This window comes from Danio aesculapii, chromosome 20 (assembly GCF_903798145.1).
Source record: "Danio aesculapii chromosome 20, fDanAes4.1, whole genome shotgun sequence".
Classification (NCBI taxonomy): domain Eukaryota; kingdom Metazoa; phylum Chordata; class Actinopteri; order Cypriniformes; family Danionidae; genus Danio; species Danio aesculapii.
Genome location: NC_079454.1, coordinates 2,976,956 through 3,002,997, shown reverse-complemented (window position 1 = coordinate 3,002,997; position 26,042 = coordinate 2,976,956). Strand labels below are relative to the sequence as shown.

The 26,042-nt window shown below is 39.4% G+C and overlaps 1 protein-coding gene across 1 annotated transcript in view; it reads left to right on the top strand.

Annotated features, from left to right (window-relative positions):
• The window catches only part of lama2 (laminin, alpha 2), a 326,666-nt gene that overhangs the window by 69,939 nt on the left and 230,685 nt on the right, over positions 1-26,042 (top strand). The window contains 6 exon segments of the mRNA XM_056480993.1: positions 12,309-12,551; positions 17,297-17,476; positions 21,606-21,695; positions 24,091-24,208; positions 24,523-24,560; positions 24,562-24,702. Coding sequence (XP_056336968.1) covers positions 12,309-12,551; positions 17,297-17,476; positions 21,606-21,695; positions 24,091-24,208; positions 24,523-24,560; positions 24,562-24,702 — 810 coding nt within the window.

The following is a 26,042-nucleotide window of genomic DNA, read 5'->3' as shown; positions in this document are numbered from 1 at the left end:
CTACGTTATGTGTGCCTGAGCTACCTTGCTAAATGTCTTAAGACTAGTGTTCTAGACTAAGTGTGCCTTTCCTACCTTACTAAATGTCTTTAGACCAGTCTTCAAAGCTATGTGTGCCTTGGCTACCCTGCTGAATGTCTTAAGACTAGTGTTATAGACTATGTGTGCCTTGGCTACCTTGCTGAGTGTCTTAAGACTAGTGTTCTAGACTATGTGTGCCTTGGCTATCTTGCCAAATGTCTTAAGACAAGTATTCTACGTTATAGGTGCCTGGGCTACCTTGCTAAATGTCTTAAGACTAGTGTTATAGACTATGTGCGCCTTGGCTACCTTACTGAATGTCTTAAGACTAGTGTTCTAGACTATGTGTGCCTTCGCTATCTTGCAGAATGCCTTAAGGATAGTGGTCTAGACTATGTGGGCCTAGACTGTCTAGACTGTGTTTAATAAAACTTGCATTTTGTAAAAATTATAAACCTTTGTTCAGTTTTAACCAGAAATGTTTCTTCATTTGATTTGCTCTAATGATGCTGAAAAACAGCTTCAAATCACAGCAATGAATCATATTTTACAATCAATTCACATACAAAGCAGCTATTTGAAATTATAATAATGATATTGAACTGAACGTTGCTGTTTTTGCTGCAGTCTTGGAGAGCAGAAAAGACTTTGTTTAAGAAATGTTGTGGTCGATGGATCCTGACAGCCTCGTTTCTCAGTCAGTTTCATAATTTGGAAAAGTATGGAGATACACACACACACACACACACACACACACACACACACACACACACACACACACAAATGTAGAAAGTAAGTTATGCCCCATTTTTAATGGCACAAGGGTGATAAATAATGACAGAAAATTAATTTGTGGCTGAACTATCCCTTTAATTCCTGCCTTGTTCCTCTGCGCCTTACCTGAAGTGCAGAAAATGAGAATGAGTGAACACAGAGCACAGCAGAGAGAGAGATGATAGAAGACAAATGAGTGTGACAGGGCTTGAGTATTCATTAGAGGGCCTGTAGAGGACATTTAGAGTTAATAAATCAGACGAGAGGGTGTGTAATTACTGACGTACAGCATCGAGCCACGACTGCCATCTTCCCATCACTCAGTGGCTGACAGCCTGTCGACGCCATGACAAACGTTTGCTAACACATTACGGGCTCTCGTTCAGCACACGGCGCACTGGAGCAAAACCCCACCGAAGAGAGGAAATTGATTCGATTGAATTAACCGGTTATTTATAAACAGCAGGATGATATGCACACACTCCTCTCACCGCTTTATGTGTAATTTATTGTAAATGCTAACAGGGAAACTGATGTGAAAACACTGTGTGAAGTTAAGCTGTAGTCACATTCAGCCAGTTTTGTCTATTAGTTAAGTGGAGTACCAGTTGCTACTTCAGTTGTCATGAGTAGTAAAACCATGGTTGATTTGTGAATGCCATGTTTGGTTTTTATGTGTGATTCTGTCATGCCAACACTCAGAGAGAGAGAGAGAGATTTAACATAATAATGAATATGTATATGGCAAAATAGGTGGTTTAGTCTTGAGGTATAGATCAGCTGCTGCTTTGATTAGTGGCGTAGAGTGAGTACCGAGGCATGCTGTCTGAGACAACACACTGCCACTGCAAACATAACACACATGTAATAAACTTGATTCTGTGTAAATAGGCAAACAGACACCATTAGGAAACATGCATATATCTGCACATGAGATGATTCAGAAAGGATAACTAACATAAACACACCCTAAAACAAGCAGATTTATCGCCGAGACTACCCCCCCTTCCCTTTACCTTTAGAAATGTCCATAGCGTCCCTTCTTCAAGCATGTTTCTGAACAAATTTCACTATATCTGACATGCCCAACCGATGCATGCTGGCATTCAGTGCTGAGAATAGCAGGTTTGGAAAGCTTGTCATGGTTCATTGTGGTCACATGTTTTGATTAAACAAGTCAAGGTGATATTGAAAAGTACTGGCACAATGAATTATTCTAAAAGAGTGGCCTATTTTGAACTGTTTTCACTTACAGTTAAGAATAATTCTACAGATAAGCATATGTCATTATTCGAAATGTGCATGTCCTGCATTTTTTCTGTGCCATGAACCATGGGACTGCATGTTTAATTATCAATGTGTGCCTGGGCTACCTTGCTGAATGTATTAACACTAGTGTTCTAGACTGTGTGCCTTGGCTACCTTGCTGAATTGCTTAACACTAGTGTTCTAGACTACGTATGCCTGGGATAACTTGCAGAATTGATTAACACTAGTGTACTAGACTTTGTGTGCCTTGGCTACCTTACAGAATTGCTTAACACTAGTGTCCTAGTCTATGTGTACCTTGGCTACCTTGCAGAACGGCTTAACACTAGGGTTCTAGACTATGTGTACCTTGGCTACCATGCAGAATTGCTCAACACTAGTGTACTAGACTTTGTGTGCCTTGGCTACCTTGCAGAACGGCTTAACACTAGTGTTCCAGACTATGTGTACCTTGCAGAATTGCTTAACACTAGTGTACTACACTTTGTGTGCTTTGGCTATCTTGCAGAATTTATAAGCACTAGTGTACTTGACTATGTGTACCTTGGCTACCTTGCAGAATTGCTCAACACTAGTGTACTAGACTATGTGTGCTTTGGCTACCTTGCAGAATGTATTAGCACTAGTGTACTAGACTATGTGTGCCTTGGCTGTCTTGCAGAATGTATTAGCACTAGTGTACTAGACTATGTGTGCCTTGGCTACCTTGCAGAATGTAATAACACTGATGTACTATACTATGTATGCCTTGACTACCTTGCTGAATATATTAACACTAGTTTACTAGGTTATGGATGCCATGGCTACTTTGGTGACTGTAAACCATAAACCTATTTGTTTTATTTGGACTGCAGTGCACTAGTCTGCACTACTGATTGCCAAATTGCATGTTGCTGGAATCTGTTAGCATGCTGTTAGGGACTGTAAGTGTAACCATCAACGATGGTGGAATCATTGGTTTGAATCCTGCTTGAGGTAGGTGAAATATTTAAAGTTGTTATAGATAAAAGGTGAGTGAAAACAGTCTTGGTTACATTTACTGTAGATCTCATGCATTTTTTCCGCCCATGGGGTTTATCCAGTCACAAAAGGGTGAACAGTTAACTCTGTAGATTTCACTAATTCTTAAGGTAATGGGAATTGGTCTTTTTGGTTGGGGTTAGGCTGAAGGAATGCTTGCCACAGTATCCAGCATCATCAGAGGAGTCTCCATGGACAGGTTATGTGCAGATGTTCCAGATTTCCTAACAGAAATATAAATTTTGTTTTACAAGCTCCAGCTGATCACATTGCAGTCTAGTGATTGTGCATGTGCTTTATGTTGGACACTGCATGTGCGTCCAGGTGTGTGTGTGTGTGCTAAATTAATGATCCATTAAACACACAAAATAAAAAAAGTTCACTGAAGGGTCACTTCTAAATCAAAGCTCAGATTTAATAATTTTGAAAATGCAACTGAAAATAATACATTCAGATATTCATTTTCCTTTGCTTTAGTCCCTTTATTCATTAGGGGTCGCCACAGCGGAACGAACCACCAACTTATGCAGTTAAATTGGCCGTAGTGTATGTGTAGTGAATGAGTGTGTATAGATGTTTCCCAGTATTGGGTTGCAGCTGGAAGGGCACCCACTGTGTAAAACATATGCTGGCAAAGTTTGCGGTTCATTCTGCCATGGCAACCCCTGATGATTAAAGGGAATAAGCCGAAGGAAAACAAATTAATGAATGAAAATGTTGCTTACAGAAGGATTGTTCTGTGACTCAGTAACATGTGTTCTGGATAAAATTCCCACAGTCAGGGGAACAAAATATGAAAACACAATACCTTAGTTAAACAAAGGCTGAAATGGAAAAATAATACAAAGCAAAATCCAGATGTGTGGTTGTCTCATTTGGTTTATTATCATAAAGTGAAAATCAAACCACCTGCCTAGAAAAGATGTTGGTGTTTCTGTGTGGAGTTTGCATGTTCTCCCTGCATTCGTGTGGGTTTTCTCCAGGTGCTCCGGTTTCCCCCACAGTCCAAACACATGCGGTACAGGTGGATTGGGTAAGCTAAATTGTCCATAGTGTATGAGTGTGAATGAGTGTGTGTGGATGTTTCCCAGAGATGGATTGCGGCTGGAAGGGCATCCGCTGTGTAAAAACTTGCTGGATAAGTTGGCGGGTAATAAAGGGACTAAGCCGAAAACAAAATGAATGAATTAATATTCACGCATGAGCACATCAAGTTCAGCTGGAGAAAGAAATGCTGATCTCTTTTTTAGATGTTGCCATGGTTTATAATTGCGGTGTGCGGGCTTCAACTACTTAAAGTTGATTGACCTAACTCAGATCAGCTATTCTGAAACCAAAAAACTCTTGAGTTTTTAATCTCTCGGTCAATCAACTCAGAGTACAAGTTTAATATCCGAGTTGGTTAAACCTCCTTACTAAAACAGCTCCAATAGCTAAACAAGTGTTTACTCTTCTGGTTTTGTGGTTATTAAGTGAAGTTTCACAAACTAATTTCGAGAGGAGCACTATCTACAATCATTAGTTAGCCAATCAAATTAATCCAAACTCTATATAACTACTATAAGTAAGTAGCCTAGCTAGAACTACTCCCTTACCTTCGTTTCCGAAGAAACCCCCATCCACTCCTTCTCCTCCTATCCTCCTTTACCATGGGGAGCTCTCGAGAACCACCTGATCTCGAACCCCCCTTACATGCTTTATTGACCAGGTGGAAGCCTTAGGCTCAACTATCTCCGAGCTCAGGGTTCTCTCCCGGGACAGCATGCCAAACCTGCTAACATTTGTCAAACAGTATGTAAATAATATAAAGTGTGAACTCTTGAAATGGAGTCACATACCTATAGCCAATGAGGGGTGGAGTCATATACCTATAGCCAATGAGGGGTGGAGTCACATACCTATAGCCAATGAGGGGTGGAGTCATATACCTATAGCCAATGAGGGGTGGAGTCACATACCTATAGCCAATGAGGGGTGGAGTCATATACCTATAGCCAATGAGGGGTGGAGTCATATACCTATAGCCAATGAGGGGTGGAGTCATATACCTATAGCCAATGAGGGGTGGAGTCATATACCTATAGCCAATGAGGGGTGGAGTCATATACCTATAGCCAATGAGGGGTGGAGTCATATACCTATAGCCAATGAGGGGTGGAGTCATATACCTATAAATGTTTGCTTGAGCTTGTTGTGCTGAACTGACTGTTATTGAAGCCTCTGAGAATAATCTCTGACAGATGGAAGGTGTGTGTGTGAGGCACAGTCAGATAAGAGAGTCACATCTGTGTTTGAGTCGTGGTGTTTCTGACAGGTAGGGGGTTATGACATCTTTTTTTAGAGCTCTTTTTCTGTCTGTCACTGCAGCGATGCTTGTTTGTCTCCTGTGAAACCTGTGGCCTTTGCTCACGAGAACCACTGCGCTAAATGAACACCTGAGGGCACATACACACACACGTTGGTATTGGTGATTTACGAGGACTCCATAGGCGTAATGTATTTTATACAGTAAAACCCACTTATTATGGGTCTACCCCTGAACTCAACCCTCACAGAAAACCTATCGCACAACTTTGAATGTGTTAAAATGACTTTGAATTACAAGGACACTCTACATGTCCTCATAAACCTGCTTATAGAGTACAACTAGATCATGTCACTATACAAATTTCTGTCTTCCTAACCCACCAAAACCAGTACACACACGCTTACACAAACAAACACACAAACAGACAGACATGCACACAAACACACTTAGACACAAACAGACACACAAACACTTATGCACACACACACTCATACAAACACTCACAAATAAACACTCAAACACACACACAGACATGCACACAAACAAACAAACAAACACACACACACACGTAGCCACAAACACATACAAATACTGTTGCAAACACACACTCAAACAAACATACACAAATAGACACTCAAACACACACAAACAAACACACACATAGACACTCAAACACACACAAACACACAACCATGCACACAAACATACAGACGCACACAAACACACATAAACACACACACACTCATACAAACACTCACAAAAAACACTTAAACACACACACACGTAGACACAAACAAATACTTAAGCACACACACACACACACTCAAACACACACAGACACACACGCACACAAACACACTTATGAACACACACACACTCATACAAACACTCACAAAAAAACACTCAAACATACACAGACATGCACACACAAACACACACACATACACACACACACGTAAACACAAACAAATACTTAAGCACACGGCCACACACACACGCACACACGCACACACACACACACACACACTCAAACAAACATACACAAATAGACACTCGAACACACACAAACAAACACACACATAGACACTCAAACACACACACACACTTATGCACACACACACTCATACAAACACTCACAAAAAACACACAAACACACACACACACACACACTCAAACAAACACACACAAATAGAAACTCAAACACACAAACACTAATGCACACACACATGGACACTCAATCACATAAAAAAACACAGCCATGCACACTAACACACACACACACACACACACACACACACACACACACAAACTCTTATGCACACTCACGCAAACACACACATAGACAGTCAAATACACACAAACACGCACACACAGATAGACACTCAAACACACAGCTATGCACACATACACACAGAAACTCACACAAACAAACAAACATAGACACAAACACACGCAAACAGACACTCAGACATGCAAACAGACACACACACACTCAGACAAACACACACACACACACGCACACACACAAACTCTCATGCACACTCACGCAAACACACACATAGACAGTCAAATACACACAAACACACACACACACACACACACACACACACACACACACAGATAGACACTCAAACACACAGCTATGCACACATACACACAGAAACTCACACAAACAAACAAACATAGACACAAACACACGCAAACAGACACTCAGACATGCAAACAGACACACACACACTCAGACAAACACACACACACACACGCACACACACAAACTCTCATGCACACTCACGCAAACACACACATAGACAGTCAAATACACACAAACACACACACACACACACACACACACACACACACACACACACACACAGATAGACACTCAAACACACAGCTATGCACACATACACACAGAAACTCACACAAACAAACACACAGACACAAACACACAAACACTAATGCACACACACAAACACACGCAAACAGATACTCAGACATGCAAACAGACACACACACACACACACACACACTCAGACAAACACACATACACAAACACAAACTCTCATGCACACTCACGCAAACACACACATAGACAGTCAAATACACACAAACACACACACACACACAGATAGACACTCAAACACACAGCTATGCACACATACACACAGAAACTCACACAAACAAACACACATAGACACAAACACACAAACACTAATGCACACACACAAACACACGCAAACAGACACTCAGACATGCAAACAAACAAACAAACACACACACAAATACACACACACAGTGCTGTATGCGTCTGTAATCCTCTGTGTCTTCATTACAGTCATTATTCATCAAAACATGCTGTGCTGTTCCAGATTTTGCACATCACACAGATTGATCATGCAGTGTTAAAATGAGCAGAAACAATCCTAAAATTCAGATCTCCTCACACTATTTACAGAATGTGTGAAAAAGTAATAAACAGACTACGATTACAGCCAGACTAAGTAGATTTTTAATAACGCGCCGCTCACTTTTCATCAGCACTCTTATTACATGAGTGTTTACCAAATAAACAGCCTACATCCATTTATTATGTTAAGAGAAAGTTTTGGATTTTTCAAGCTGGTAATAAATGAGGAATCAAATATATTTCATTTCAGTCTCAGTGGTTTAGGGCAGGGGTTCCCAAACTTTTCAGCCCGCGACCTCCAAAATAACAATACCAGTGACCCGCGACCCCCAATATCTTCTGAGGTGGTTATGAATATATAAACCGCACAAACAATAGGCACAAGTCTATTCATCATTTAAACGTGAGTGACGTAAAGGTGTCAGAAAGTTTAACCTGGTGCCATAAAATCAATGTGCTGCATCTGACGCAATTACTGTGTCTTTAACATAACGTAATCACCTTAGAAGTTGCAAAAAAAAACAAAAAACTGAAAGTCTGATGGCTTTTTATTAGCATGTTGTCGTTTTTTTAATGTAACTATTACCTACTATGCTATCTTCTGTAGGTTATTGATACAATATGATAATTTTAATAGTTTAATAAAATGAATTCGATTTTTGGAATTCACTAAGCACCCCTTATTGTCTTGACCCCTCATTGTTTTGTGACCCCCCGGGGTCCCGACTCCCACTTTGGGAACCACTGGTCTAGACCTAGACCTTTTTATCGCCGCGGACCGGTCAATGGCTGACAATATTTTCGCCTCATTTTGGTGGGTGGGACAGTGTACGTAGATTGCTATAGATGACCATCAGCTGTTTTATCAGAGCATGACAAGCTGACAAAACATTGCTGCAGCTCTGATACAAGTTTTATTTATGGAGAAAATTGAAAAGCACTGCAGTGTTTGTCTGAGATCATTCGTCTACCGAAATGTGTGTATTCCATACAAAATATAAAGCTGATTGGTCAGCTCTTGTCACATGACTAGCGGTGCGCTCATGGCATTCTGAATAGTTGAGACGTTTTCATCTTGGTGCACCTGGAAGGTGCGAGATACGTGTGCAAGCCATGCGCCTCCACTGGAATTAACAAACTTGCGTGAAAAACATGGGATATGTGAACGGCCGCCGTCATTTGCGATCTCCAGCAGTTGATCTTATTGCACAGATATGCTGGATTCACCTGATTTGTTGACAAATGGGTTGCGGATGCATTCCTTGGCAGTTTGTGGGTCCTTTACTGGGCCTTTTCCTACCTTCACAAAGAAATTTTCTTTGAAAACAACATACTTACTTTGGTGCTTGTGGGTTAAATTTTGACGCTCAAGTGACCGAGATGTAACCAAGAGAATACGGTCACTTTTCAAAATAAACGATTTTTTAAAATAAAAGATCATTCAGACTCAGATAATAAATAAAACTGAAATAATTAATGATTTATTGTGCTGCCCGGTACCAATTGATCCACGGACAGGCCCGGGAGTGGAGGACCACTGGACTAGAGTCAGTGATCACCACAGTCCTCAATAGTAATCACTTCTAATATTAACAATCCATTTGACATGATTTATTATACGCTGTTGTGTTTTTTGACTCCAGTTTGTTGAATTATTAGAACAGAATAAACATCTGAGGTGGTGATGTGTGTGTAAACATTGTAGTGATGGCCGATCGCAAACAAATCATTCTTTTTAACTGTGAACCAGTTGTGGAGAACTGAGACTTCTCCCCTCCGTCTCTGGCGGCCGCACCAATATACACACACACTCATCTCTCCCCTATAATCTCACATGGAGCATACTTGCGCACACCTATTGTCTGTGTGTTTTCGTTTGTCTGTTTGTTGTCTAGGGGGTTCGGACTTCAGCGCGAGACCGGCGAACCTGAGTGAAGGAAGGGCGCGCGCTTATGACATCAGAAGCCGCGCCTTGGGAGTCCGCGCGCTGAAAGTCCGACCGTACCATTTGTGTTAATGTGGGTACAACCAGCGTTGTTGTTTGTCCTGTTTTACAGGAGGAGAGCTGTTAAGGGTTGTAGGTGGTTAATGTTTTATGTGTTATTTGTCTGTTAAGCAGACAATGTTTCATGTTTAAAGAGATGCCATTTAAGGCAAAGTTAAAAGAGATATAATTTAGGTACACACCTGATGGCTTACGCCAATCGATGGGCGGAATCTTGGGTATAAAGAAGGACGCCAGACTCCAGCTCGGGGTCAGTTTACCTGGCGAGCGAGCGTGCTCTGGCAGAGCCGTGAGCAATTTTCTGAGTGAGTAGATACTGGTATATAGTGGTTACGTTTGACTTTTTTTTTTTCCGCCTTTGGTTTGTTTTTGTTATTTATATATATATATATATAAAAAGTCCCAAAATATATATACAAAAATACAAAGTATCAAATTATATATATATATATATATATATATATATATATATATATATATATATATATATATATATATATATATATATATATATATATATATATATATATATATATATATATATATTCGTCTTTATATTTAATTTGATACTTTGTATTTTTGTATATATATATATATATATATATATATATATATATATATATATATATATATATATATATATATATATATATATATATATATATATATATATATATTTGGACTTTTTATGGACACTGTATATATTTTGCACTGGACATATCCTCCACATTATCGTAAATAAATACCACCTTTTTTTTACACTTCCTGGTCAGGCCATTGTGTTTGTGTTTTTGCCATTGGTTTTTATTTTTATTTTTTTGGGGGGGTTTGTTGTGGTGATAAGGCCTCCCACACCTCCTAGTGGGCCCACTCTGGGTTCACTACATCACACCAGTTCACCAAATTGAGCTGAATCATTTGAAACGTTTTGTGTCTTCAGTAATGTTAAGCAACTATCCACAAACAACTTCCTTTTTTAACATGCCTGAGACCCCCTCTGACATGAAATAAACCAATCAAAGCTATTCAGTTACTGGAACAGTACACAGACATTGGATTTGAAAACTTACAATACTGCGCATGTGATTCAAATTTGGTAGTCTTTGTCTTGAAGAATCCACCCTTTCTCCTCTTACTCTATAGGACAGCACGGTGGCCCAGTGGTTAACACTGTTGCCTCACAGCAAGAATGTCTCTGGTTCAGGTCTTTACCCAGCCACTTGACATTTCTGTGTGGAGTCCATGTTTAACTGACTATAAGAAACTTTGCAAGTACATGTCAACCAACCCTAACCCTGATGAGAATTGGTTGACATGCAGTTGCAATGTAACAAAATCAACAAAATGTGCGAAAAGCAGCATCAAAATGAAGTGATAGCAGTGTTTTTATCCATTACTTCAGTCATCCTCAGTTGTCTTTGGCTCAAAGCATCTGCCAAATAATTCAGTGTAAACATATGGAGATCAGTCAGTTCAGCAGTGGAGTTTATAAATGCTCATGAGCGTTGATTTAGTTTGAAGTGTACGCTCACACATGGCCTTGAGTTCTTCTGAGTGTGTGTGTGTGTCTCTCGTCTTACTGAACACAAAACTGCATTGTCCAGAGTCTGTTTGTTTGTGTGTGTGTGTGTGAGAGAGAGAAAGACTGTTACATGAGCTTCTTATCTGCTGCAGATGAAAGAGTGTGTGTGTGCGTGTGTGATGCTGACTGTATTGTTGCTTTGTGTGTGTGTGTTTCTCACGGGACACTGTTAGCTAAAAAGGTATCAGGTATGAATAGAGCGTTGAGGCGAGCTCCTGGTTCCCCCGTTTCTCATGTTTTCTCTTTATTCAGGCCAGCTGGAACGTCACTGCGCCTGAAGCCCACCGGGAACCTGTCAGGAGTCTGTGTGTGTGTACTGTATGCTTTTGTGTGTATGTGTGCTGTTTGTTGTATGTGTTAGCTTATGAGTGTGTTTAGTGTGTGTGTGTTGTGTATGTGTGTGTGTGTGTGTTTGCTTGCGTGTGTGTTTAGTGTTTGTGTGTTTTGTCGCATGTGTTTGTGTGTGCACACGTGTTTGTGGTGCATGTGTGCGCACAAATGTGTGTTTGTATCTGTATGTGTGTATATGCATTGGTGTGTGTGCCTGTGCGTGTTTGTCTGTTTGTGTGCATGCATTTGATGTGTGTGTGTGTCTCTGTGTTCTATGTGTCTGTGTATGTGTGTCTGTGTGGACGTGCATGTGTGTATTTGCATTGGCGTGTGTGAGGGTTTGTTGCATGTGTTTATGTGTGTTTGTGTTTTTATATGTGTAGGTGTGTGTGTGTTTGTGTTGCATGCGGAGGAATGTGTTGATTGTGTTTCCTGGGGGAAACCCACACCATGATTACTGCCACACCTGAAATCACTTAAATAGGACCTGCCTGACAAAGTGAAGTAGACCAAAAGATCCTCAAAAGCTAGACGACATGCATTTACACATCATGTACCACTATATTGATATATTCTATTTGCATTTGCACAGGTTTTCCAGATTGCTTATGTGATCCTGAAGGCTGCAAACGCTCCTCGACCTGGGAACTGGATTCTGGAGCGTTCTCTGGACGGTGAAACCTTCATGCCATGGCAATATTACGCCATAACCGACACCGAGTGTATAACACGCTATAACATCATCCCCAGGACAGGCCCACCATCCTATACACATGACGACGAGGTGATCTGTACCTCCTTCTACTCCAAAATACATCCTCTAGAGAATGGAGAGGTGAGACACGCAGCTCAAACACACACACACAAAAAAACTTTACACACTTGCTTAACAGTTTTAGCTTTACCTTAGGAGTGATTTTAACTTAACCTCTTAAGGCCCAATGTGTTCTTTTACATGCATTTTTTTATTTCTCTGTGCTATTTGCGCTTATTGGAACCCACTTAGAAGAAAAATCTAAGTAACATCTTTTAATACTTTTATACGATCTCCAAAGACTACGTCGAATAGTTCGGACTGCTGAGCGAATCACTGGTACAACCCTTCCTACTCCCCAAGAACTGTACTTATCCAGAGCGAGCAGAAGGGCTGCCAAAATCACTCTGGACCCCTCACACCCAGCACACTGCCTCTTTGAACTTTTACCTTCTGGTCGACGCTACAGAGCACTGCGCACCAGAACAGCGGGACACAGAAACAGTTTCTTCCCTCAGGCAATCCATCTCATGAACACTTGATGACAATATTTGCGAAACCAACATCACTACTTGCTATACACTTTTATACACATGTACACTTATTTAACAACACACTTTACATGCCAATTTGCACATAACAGCTGCACATATAACGTTGTATATAGTAATAAACATGTTCATACACTTGTCAATCTGTATATTTGCATTCACTACTTACTTCTATTTTTTAAAATATATTTATTATGTGTTTTTTGTCCTGTCTCTGTAATCCTGTTGCACTGTAGAAGCTCTGTCACCAAAACAAATTCCTCGTATGTGTGAACATACCTGGCAATAAAGCTCTTTCTGATTCTGATTAACACGATGTACTTTTAGGGAGAAATATTGTCCATATATGTGGACTCATGGTCCAAATTTACATTAAACACTTTCTCCTGAATTTTTTTAATGCATATTTAACATAGACATTATTTTTTGAACTTGCTTTGACTATCAGAGAGTAAAAACTATTTTTTTCCCCCATTTTGGACAGTTATAAATAGTATTTGGGACATTTCATATGCTGCAAAACAGTTGCAGGATGACATGTCTGTAAGAACATATAAAACAATCAAAGGATTTTAAATAGCCACTTAAAAGCTAGCTTTCTACGTAGCCCTAGGAGGTTAAATAACATTAAAATGGCTTAAAACAGCTTGTATAATTAAAATGAAAAAGATACACTGCACATCTCTTCGCACAGATATCAGATCAAATTTACATACAAACCAAACACATGTAGAATCCTGCGTGTTTGCATTAATCCAGCTGCTAACTTCCCCAGCTAATAACAGGCTGACATGAACACCCACACACTGATGATGAATGAGATGCAAGTTCTCCTACTGCAGCTATTCTAATGTGTGTGTGTCTGTGTGAAATCAGATTTACAGCTGTCAGATCATAGGACTGTACCGAACTGTGTGTGTGTGTGTGTAGTTTACTAATGAGGGAGGTGGGTGGAGAGATCAAGCCTGGACTCAAATGTCTCTCCTTTAAAAACAGACAGCAGAATTTCACACGGCACTAATTAGTACACATCATTAACCCAAGAAAGACCGACCATTGCTGCACATCCACACATACACACACGCACTCAAAATTCTTGAATTTGTAAACATATTACTGGTGTTTTTAATTTTTTTTATGCATTTCAAAATGAGCACACACACATCAAGATAGAAGACGGACATGATTACTAAAAGCAAAATCAAAATAAATGCTCACACACTTTTGCAGCAAAGTAGTGTCTGTTTGCAGCAGCAGATCTGGAAAATAAGATAAACCGTTTGAAAGTGAACTCTAGAACTGAGACTCAGTGCAAACCAACACATATCAGTGATTCAGCATCTACATTTAATAATGTTAAAGAGGTTTAATATGTATAAATTCGATTATAAACGTTATCATTTTGTTGGAGTGCAGTGAGTGCACTATTCTGTGCTTCTGAATGGCTGTATTTACAATTCTGTCACATTTCCAACAGCCAAATTGCTTATCACTGCAAATCTCATCACATAGTTAGGACATGGGGTTACAATGTACCCTGCTCACCTAATGTTTACGCTCATAATATTTATATTATCTGCTGATTAACAACCACTTTCCGTCTCACTTTCCACAACCGTCTCGTTTCGGAGTCTGCTACTGTCCACCAGAGGTTGGATTTTAGTCGTAGACACACTTTGAGAGTCTTCCTGACTGAATGAATCAGATACCCTGTTTTCCACCAAGGCAACCCGGGGTGCTGAAATATAATTGGCTAAACTGGCAGTGGGTGGGTTAAAGAGACCAAAACAAAGAAATGCAACGCGCATGTTTCATGTTTCTGAAATATGTGCAAACATTCACTCATTCATTCATTCATTTTCTTTTCGGCTTAATCCCTTTATTAATCCGGGGTCATCACAGCGGAATGAACCACTTATCCAGTATATGTTTTAACATAGCAGATGCCATTCCAGCCGCAACCCATCTCTGGGAAACATCCATACACTCTCATTCACACTCATACACTACAGACAATTTAGCCTACCCAATTCACCTGTACCACATGTCTTTGGACTGTGGGGGAAACCGGAGCACCCAGAGGAAACCCACGCGAACACAGGGAGAACATGCAAACTCCACACAGAAACGCCAACTGACCCAGCCGAGGCTCGAACCTTCAACCTTCTTGCTATGAGGCGACAGCACTACCTATTGCTCGACCACGTCGCCCTATCTGCAAACATGTTATGGTATTTTTATGCTTTAGAAGAAGCAAAAACTTACTATTAATAATCAGCTAATTAAGAGTTAGAGGCAAATAGTTAATGAATTGTACCTTAAGATAAAGTATGACCAGGACTGGAGCAAGCTGAACTGGTGCTCTAGGCAAACAATGATTATGCCCTCAACCAGAACGTGAAAACGGAAGTGACCGGTTTGTGAAGTGAAGTCTGGGGGTGGGGGGGTAATGCGGTGCTGGCGTGGATGAAACTGACGAAGGGGGGGGGGTGTTGTTTTGTAGATAAAAGTGAGGACCAGGGGGGCGTTGGTGTTGTCGTGGACGCCGTCATCACTATTCTAGGTCGCCTATATGGACGTACCGGCCCTATCACCAGCATTTCAGATCCACAATGAAATCTATTAGCATAAACTATGATGGAAATGCATTCAGTGAATAAATCCCAGCCTGCACCTCAGTAAAGTCGTGTAATTTAGTTTGTATAGATCACATGATGACACAAATTGCAGAAATGCAAGAGAAAGAAGTGACGACTCTTCATCCGTCATCGCAGTGGTTCAGTATTATTATTCATTTTCTTTTTAGCTTGGTCCCTTTATTAATCTGAGGTCGTCACAGCGGAATGAACCGCCAACTTATCCAGCATATGCTTTACACAGCGGATTCCCTTCCAGCTGCAACCCATACCTGGGAAACATCCATACACACTCATTCACACACGTACACTATGGAAAAATTTAGCTTACCCAATTCACCTATTGTGCATGTCTTTGGACTATGGGGGAAACCGGAGAACCCGGAGGACTCATTTTTCAATTTTTTTTGTTTTGTTTTATTTTCATGCTTTTCAATTCCATGTCAACAGCTCCTTTAGAAATATTATATATAATAATATAATATAATAATATAATATAAAAAAAACATTCACACTTGCAATAGTTTCAGAATAAAGCGTATTTGGCGTGCTGTCCGGGGAGAGGGCTCTGAGCTCGGGGAAGACACCCAAACTCGAGTTATTCCTCTTATCAGGAAACAGAGAGGAATAGGGATTTAGGCGAATTATCTAGCCCCCCCGGGATTGTAATGCTTAAGAGGTGAGGTGACGGGGTGGTGGAGGGATGCTAAAGTCGTAAGATGCTGCAGGTAAGACAGCTTTGGTATATATAGGGGTTTGGTCAAGAACTGATTGGATAATAGAATAATTGTCAATGACGTATTTGATACTGAAACTTCTGCGCGTGCTCCTCCCGAAATTTGTTTATAAAACATCACTTATTTCCCCACTCTATGACAGGAAATACTGTGCAAATGTCCCTGCTCTGTTAAACAGTTAATCAGGAATTAAAGCTTTATCTTTATTTATTTGTCTTCCTAAAGAAAGTTTGTCTAGGGCTATCGAAAAAAATTATTAATGAGAATTTATACCTATTATAGCTTCATACCCATTATAGCTAATTTGGGCTTTAACTGTATCTGTCTGAACAGTCTGTTCTGGAAGTAATAATGCAAAAGCCTGTGTTTTTGTTGTCAGTTTTTAAGGTCTGTAAAGTGCTTTGAAATGTGAAGTGTTATTGGATATTTGACGTAATCTCAACTGTAACATGAAGTGAGGGCAGGGCATAGTGTAGCTCCTCCTCTTAAAAAAAACAGCCAATAGCATTTAGTTTTAATCACCGCTTTGCCAGTGAGTGGTTGAACTCAAGCGCATCAAACGAAAAGCATCTTGAAGGAGGCGGGGCATGTCAGATAATAGAGAGCTTTGATTGGTCAAGATTTGATGATAAACTGAAGTATGAAGTGACTCCAAAAAAATTATCCATTCATTTAGGCGGAAGTGACAAACTACAAGATTTACATGTTTATATTAGTTTTATATCTTCTAAACACACGTTTAGGTGCACACTAGCTTATAGACATCATAAAAATTAACAATACAGATACTAACATCTAATAAACTATTTTAATTGCATGAGACCTTTAATTACTTCTCTGCTGTTGAGTGAATAGTTCAACGACTCACAGATAAACTGATCCCTCCTGCGTTTTTATTTCAGATTCACACGTCCCTGATAAACGGACGTCCCAGTGCAGACGATCCCTCGCCAACACTCCTGAACTTCACCTCCGCACGCTTCATCCGTCTGCAGTTCCAGAGGATCCGCACGCTGAACGCCGACCTCATGACCCTCGCCCTGCACGACCCGCGGGACATTGACCCCATCGTCACCAGACGGGTGAGCAAGACGTCCCACACTGCTGCTCATGCATTTTTTCTGATCTAGTAGCTATCTGATTAATAAAAACAGTTACATTTATATTTGGCCACCTAACTGTGTCTCCGCTAAACGTGTATATATATATATATATATGATCTTCTTATCCGGTACTATATGTAAGGGATAAAGTGCATCCAGGTGGTTGTTATCGCAGAATAAAGCGTGACAGGTTTATCAGCAGCCTGACATGAAGCACTGCTCTATAAGACTGAAGGGTTTATTCTCTGAAAACAACCATCCTGGATGTACTTTAAACTGCTTATTAGATGGGTACTTACCACAAAACATAAAAATTAGACACAAGATGGTGCCGAATTCGAACAGCCGAAATCTGACAGAAACTAAAACAGCTGATGGAGTATACACTAATTTGCACATTATTCAGACACAAGATGGCGCCAAACAGTGAAAAACACAAAGCTGACAGACACTAAAACAGCTGATGGAGTATACACTAACCTGCGCATTATTCAGACACAAGATGGCGCCAAACAGTCAAAAACACAAAGCTGACAGAAACTAAAACAGCTGATGGAGTATACACTAACCTGCGCATTATTCAGACACAAGATGGCGCCAAACAGTCAAACACACAAAGCTGATAGAAACTAAAACAGCTGATGGAGTATACACTAACCTGCGCATTATTCAGACACAAGATGGAGACAAACCGTCAAAAACACAAAGCTGACAGAAACTAAAACAGCTGATGGAGTATACACTAACCTGCGCATTATTCAGACACAAGATGGCGCCAAACAGTCAAACACACAAAGCTGATAGAAACTAAAACAGCTGATGGAGTATACACTAACCTGCGCATTATTTAGACACAAGATGGCGCCAAACAGTCAAACACACAAAGCTGACAGAAACTAAAACAGCTGATGAAGTATTCACTAGCCTATATTCAGACACAAGATGACGCCAAACAGTCAAACACACAAAGCTGACAGAAACTAAAACAGCTGATGGAGTATACATTAACCTGCACATTATTCAGACACAAGATGGCGCCAAACAGTCAAACACACAAAGCTGACAGAAACGAAAAAAGCTGATGGAGTATACACTAACCTGAGCATTATTCAGACACAAGATGGCGCCAAACAGTGATAAACACAAAGCTGACAGAAACTAAAACAGCTGATGGAGTATACACTAACCTGCGCAATATTCAGACACAAGATGGCGCCAAACAGTGATAAACACAAAGCTGACAGAAACTAAAACAGCTGATGGAGTATACACTAACCTGCGCAATATTCAGACACAAGATGGCGCCAAACAGTGATAAACACAAAGCTGACAGAAACTAAAACAGCTGATGGAGTATACACTAACCTCCGCATTATAGGCTTTGTCATTACTGTCATCACAGCTTAAATGAACATCGATTTTTGTTGTACATATACGTGCAAGACATCCTTCAAAACTGTAAACGGCTTACATTAATCTAAGTTACTCTCCCAAAAACAACACATCATGCCTTTGTAAACAAACAAAAATAACAATCAATTTGCATTACGAGGAATAATAATAGAACAATATTGTATTTTGTTTGTACACAGAGACTTTCTTAATGCTACTATCTGATATTAATTTAATAATTTAATGTCGTGATTTCAGAAGTCAGAATCATGCAACCAGATGCAATCAGACCTGTCCGGTTTCATCTCCAATGGGTCCCAGAACATCACCCAAAGTGGTTGCAGCGATCAAATTTATATCAATCTCAAATGCAAGTCGGAGGGCGATTACACCTGTCAATTTAACGATTGGATAGCTATCTGATCAGAATAAACACACATAAAGTGACCAGTACCATTTGTGAATGTGTGTATGCTGGAGCTGCCAATGCCTCCTCCATCACCAGCCTCTTCTCCTCAGACAGATGGGTTTTAATTAAAAATCGCACAGTAATTAACAAATCGGGCCGCTCGGTCCCTCATAGACAGCATATCACACGCCTCCACCCGCCCACCGCCTCATTCAAAATCATTAACTCACTGATTGACCCGTTTCCATCAAACAAGAGCAGCGTTATGAAGTGCGGGATTACGTTTCTCGTGTGCATTGAGCAATTTGGATAAATGTACCCAAAGTGTTTCGTTCAAAGAGTCATTCTGCAGTGTGAGAGGTTTAAGCCGTGTATGATTATGTGAGGCTAATTTAAGGCCATTGTGTCATTCTTCTATGAAAGCGTGCTGTTTTTAGTCTGCTCGCTGCACTTGAGCTGAAATATTAAAGGGTTGTGATGAAACCCCCATTTTTCAGTTGTAGACTGTGTTATAATGAAAAAGAATGCCACTTAAAGGGACAGTTCACCTAAAATGGACAATCTGTCATTTACTCTACCTTCACTTCTCACAAACTTGCTTGAGTTTTTTTTTTTATTGTTGAACACATTTAGTTGATTTTATAGGAGGTTGCATCTATATGCCAACTGATTCTCATTAGGGTTAGTTGACAGGGTTACTCCCAAAGTTTCTTATAGTTTCAAAAAATGTTGTAAACCTGTAACCATTGACTTCCATAATGTTTGTTTTTCTAACATTTTTCAAAAAGTAGGAAAACAAATACTACAGAAATCAAGTTACAGGTATATAACATTTTTCAAACTATAAGAAGAACAAATACCATCAAAAACAAATACTATGGAAGTTAATGGTTACAGGTTTCTAACATTTTTCAAAAGTAGAAAAAGAAATACTACAGAAATCAAGTTACAGGTATATAACATTTTTTCAAACTATAAGAAGAACAAATAGCACCAAAAACAAATACTATGGAAATCAATGGTTACAGGTTTCTAACATTTTTCAAAAGTAGAAAAAAAAATACTATGGAAGTCAATGGTTACAGGTTTCTAACATTTTTCAAAAGAAGGAAAAACAAATACTATGGAAGTCAATGGTTACAGGTTTCTAAGATTTATCGAACTACAAGTATTACTATGGAAGTCAATGGTTACAGGTTTCTAACATTTTTCAAAAGAAGGAAAAACAAATACTATGCTATGGAAGTCAATAGTTACAGGTTTCTAACATTTTTCAAAAGAAGGAAAAACACTATGGAAGTCAATGGTTACGGGTTTCTAAAATTGTTCAAAAGAAGGAACAACAAATACTATGGAAGTCAATGGTGACATGTTTGTAACATTTTTCAAACTACAAAAAGCTAATTTCTATGAAAAACAAATATTATGGAAGTCAATAGTTACAGGTTTCTTACATATTTCAATAAAAAAAACAAATACTATAAAAAAAACAAGTACTATGAAAGCCAATGGATAAGATTTCTAACATTTTAAAATGATAAGAAAACAAATATTATGAAAAACAAATACAATGGAAGCCAATGGTTACAGGTTTTTAACTTTTTCAAAAAGTAGGAAAAACAAAGACTATGGAAGCTAAGGGTTACAGGTTTGTAACATTTTTCAAAAAGTACAAAAACAAATACTATGGAAGTCAATGGTTACATGTTTCTAAGATTTATCGAACTACAAGTGTTACAATGGAAATCAATGGTTACAGGTTTCTAACTTTTTTTTAAACTATAAGAAACTTTGCAAGTACATTTCAACTAAGATCTTTCAAAAAGCAGAAAAAACAAATACTATGAAAAACAAATACTATGGAGGTCAATGGTTACTGGTTTCTAACATTTTTCAAAAGAAGGAAAAAACAAATACTATGGAAGTCAATGGTTACAGGTTTCTAACATTTTTCAAAAGAAGGAAAAAACAAATACTATGGAAGTCAATGGTTACAGGTTTCTAACATTTTTCAAAAGAAGGAAAAACATACTATGGAGGTCAATGGTTACGGGTTTCTAAAATTGTTCAAAAGAAGGACCAACAAATACTATGGAAGTCAATGGTTACAGGTTTCTAACATTTTTCAAAAGAAGGAACAACATATACTATGGAAGTCAATGGTTACAGGTTTCTAACATTTTTCAAAAGAAGGAAAAACATACTATGGAAGTCAATGGTTACAGTTTTCTAACATTTTTCAAAAGAAGGAACAACAAATACTATTCTTTGGGATTTAAAGCCGATTGCATTGCTTCTGTTTTTCAGTATTATTACTCCATCAAGGATATCTCCGTCGGAGGAATGTGCATCTGTTACGGTCACGCTAAGGCCTGCCCTCTCAACACACACACCAAGGTTTGTCATCTACAGCTAAAGAAACCCTTTCCTCAATTGATTTCCCCAGTGCACTTTTGATTAGGTTTATTGCTTGAGCTTTGTTAGTAAGCTGTTAATTAGAGAATAAGCACTTTTGGCCTTTATGAAAGAAGGATGCACTGATGACAGTTGTAAAAATCCAATTACTAGATGTTTGCATTTGTGCCTGATATGATATGAATTCAGTATTGTGTGTGTGTGTGAGAGAGAGTTATTTTACAGTAGTATCAGTGAGACGCTACATTTGTTTATTAGTAGACATTTATGTATTTCATTATAATATAATTCATCTTTAATAAATGTAATATTTTGTATGTCAAATTTCATTTTAATTAAACATTTACCAAACTGTTTATATTTTGTATTGCATTTTTTTTATGTGCAAATATAGTACATTTTTATTTTAAGGTGTCCTTGTTACATTATAGCTATTTATTTACCTAATTCGTAATATTAATTTATTGCGTGTACTAATAGTCAGAGTTAAAATTCTCAGTTTTGTGTGTGTGTATGTATGTGGATGTATTATAAGCGAGAACTGCTCTAACTTTGTTTACCAAACCAATGGTTCCAACAGGCGACACTGTGGCACAGTAGTTAGCACTGTCCCCTCACAGTAAGAAGGTAGCTGATTCCCCCACTGTCCAAACACATGCGCTATAGGGGAACTGAATAAACTAAATTGGCTATAGTGCATGTGTGTGAATGAGTGATTATGGGTGTTTCCCAGTACTGGGTTGCAGCTGGAAGGGCATCCGCAGTGTAAAACATATGCTGGATAAGTTCATGCTGTTGTGGGAACCCCTGATGAATGAAACGACTAAGCTGAAGGAAAATAAATGAATGAATGAATGAATGGTTCCAACTAATTGAATTGCATTTTAAAGCCTAAATAGGTTAAAACATAGTTTAATAGTTTCTTTTACCAATAATTTTATTTGTTATGTTTTCCACTCTTACTCTCAAATTCATTCCACAGAGATACACTAATATTTTTTTAAGAAACCATGCAGAAATAGCGAAAAAAAGAAAAAAGTTCTGACATTCTGTCCCTGGTTGCATGTAATTTTGCGTGATTATTTGTAAACACTATAGTAAGTACACTCATCGGCCACTTTATATCCAGAGAATGGTCTGAAAAAATATCCAGTGAGCGGCAGTTCTGTGGGCACAAAATGCCTTGTTGATTCCAGAGGTCAGAGGAGAATGGCCAGACTGGTTCCAGCTGATAGAAAGGCAACAGTTACTCAAATAGGCACTCGCTACAACCGAGGTCTGCAGAGGAGCATCTCTGAATCTCATCCAACCTTGAGGCGGATGGGCTACAGCAGCAGAAGAGCACACCAGGTGCCACTCCTGTCAGCTGAGAACAGGAAACTGAGGCTACAATTCACACAGGCTCACCAAAACTGGACAATAGAAGATTGGAGAAACGTTGCCTGGTCTGAGTATCCATTTCTGCTGCCACATTCGGATGGTCGGGTCAGAATTTGGCATCAACAACATGAAAGCATGGATCCATCCTTCCTTGTATCAACGGTTCAGGCTGGTGGTGGTGGTGGTGTAATGGTGTGGGGGATATTTTCTTGGCACACTTTGGGTCCATTAGTACCAACTGAGCATCATGTCAACTCCACAGCCTACCTGAGTATTGTTGCTGACCATGTCCATCCCTTTATGACCACAGTGTCTCCATCTCCTGATGGCTACTTCCAGCAGGATAACACACCATGTCATAAAGCGTGAATCATCTCAGACTGGTTTCTTGAACATGACAATGAGTTCACTGTACTCAAATGGCCTCCACAGTCACCATATCTCAATCCAATACAGCACCTTTGGGATGTGGTGGAACGGGAGATTGGCATCATTGATGTGCAGCCAACAAATCTGCAGCAACTGCATGATGCTATCATGTCAATATGGAGCAAAATCTCTGAGGAATATTTCCAGTACCTTGTTAAATCTATGCCCTGAAGGATTAAGGCAGATGTGAAGGTAAAAGGGCTCCAACCAGGTACTAGTATGGTGTACCTAATAAAGTGGCCGCTGAGTGTACATGGCACATGTGTAACAAGGACAGCTTAAAATAAATCTTTTTTTCCTTACACTTAAAGAATGACTTGTTTAAACTACTTATTTAAAGTGAGCTGAAACAGCACAATTCTTACGATTTGTTCGGGAACAATTTAATGGATTTATGTTGGAACAACATGAAGGATTTGTGTGGAGGCCTCCATTTTTTACAGTGTAGTTATGTTGATGAGCTAAATGAGGATGAAAACTTGTGTGTGTGTGTGTGTGTGTGTGTGTGTGTGCGCATGTGTGTGTGTGTGTGTGTGTGTGTGTGTGTGTGCGCGTGTGTGTGTGTCAGAAATTCAGCTGTGAGTGTGAACATAACACATGTGGAGAGAGCTGCGACCGCTGCTGTCCTGCTTACCACCAGAAGCCCTGGATGGCAGGAACCTTCCTCACGCGGCACGTCTGTGAAAGTAAGACATTTTCACCGTTTCACATGTGCTCTTGAAACATCCATTTAGGTTTTACGCCATCCAAGACTTTAGTTTGTTTGAAAATGCTTATTTAAGAATGAAACATGACTGTCTCAACGCGCGAGTCACTGAATCATTCAACCCAGGCTTATTGGAGATACAGTTAAAGTCAGAATTATTAGCCCCCCTGTATATTTTTCCCCAATTTTATCTGTGATTTAGTCTTGTCAACATTTACTCTTGCTCATTCAACACTCATCTGTAAGTGCTGCTTCTCTTACTGTTGCATATTTGTGTGGCGATTTGTTTGGCAGAGTGTAATTGTCACAATAAATCAGAGGAATGCTACTACAAACCAGACGGTTGCTGATGCTAAGCTGAGTTTGAATATTCATGGCGAATATGAGGGGGGTGGAGTCTGTCTCGGCTGCTCTGAGAACACTAGAGGAATTAACTGTCAATCATGCATAGACGGCTACTACAGGCCAAGTGGGGTAAGTTTATTCCTATGTAATCTTATTCCTGTTTTAAAATAAAAATAAATGCATGGCAACGCAGTGGTGCAGTAGGTAGTGTTGTCGCCTCACAGCAAGAAGGTTTGAGCCTCGGCTGGGTCAGTTGGCGTTTCTGTTTGGAGTTTGCATGTTCTCCCTGCGTTCGTGTGGGTTTCCTCCGGGTGCTCCGATTTCCCCCACTGTCCAAACACATGCGGTACAGGTGAATTGGGTAGGCTAACTTGTCCGTAGTGTATGAGTGTGTATGGATATTTCCCAGTGATGGGTTGCGGCGGGAAGGGCATCCGCTGCGTAAAACATGTGCTGGATAAGTTGGCGGTTCATTCCGCTGTGGTGACCCCAGATTAACAAAGAGACTAAGCCGAAAAGAAAATGAATGAATGAAGAATGAATGAAATAAATGCATTAATGTGACCCTGGATCTTATGTTGACCAGTTGTGTTTTTAGGTATAGTCAAAAATACATGATATGAGTCAAAATTATAGATTCATTTATTTCATTTATTTTTTTTTGACCCTGCCTGTTTTGACTATCATATCTATTAATAAAAACTATGTTTTGAACAAGCAGACGTTAATACAGAAGTAATGGAAACTGCAGTTCATCGACTGGCCACTAGAGGCTGCCTCCAAAAGGAAGTCAATCCCATAGACTGCTTATGTTAAAATGCCCAACTTTACAGGAGACAAGAAGGTGTTTACAGCCTGGTACAATGTTTTTGGTCTGTATAGCTAATATTACCCTTCATGATGATTGTGAGGGGGGTGGTTTTTTAAAATTTGTATTAGCCTTACAATTGTAATTTGTATCAGCCTTATGCATTTGCACATCTGTCATATCTGTGCTTTAATTTTATGTGGTTTTAAAGTCTATTGCTTTTTTTTTATAATTTCTTAAAGTTATCAGATAATATCGTATGTAATACACTTAACTGTGCTCACAGACATTCAAATCTGGCCTCCATTTTTGGCTCAATTGATTAACATTATTTTAAAAACAGCAAACTCAGTAAACACATTATTGGTATAGTCAAGCACACGTGGTCAGAGCATAAACAAATATTGTTTAATGAAGTGTTGAGTGTTTCACCCAAAGAAAACCCAACGAAGGAAATTGCAACCAGGCATCTCCAAATCCACCCACGCTCCACCTCTTTGCCCATTTTTGGTGATACTCTGCCAAAATGGCCAAGGTTGGCCCCGTCCACTTACAGCCTTATTTTTGCTCTTCAGACATCTATAGGTGACGTCACAATATTTTTATACAGTTTATGGTTATGGTTTAAATATATTTGTCATATATTTCAGGTTATTTTGTA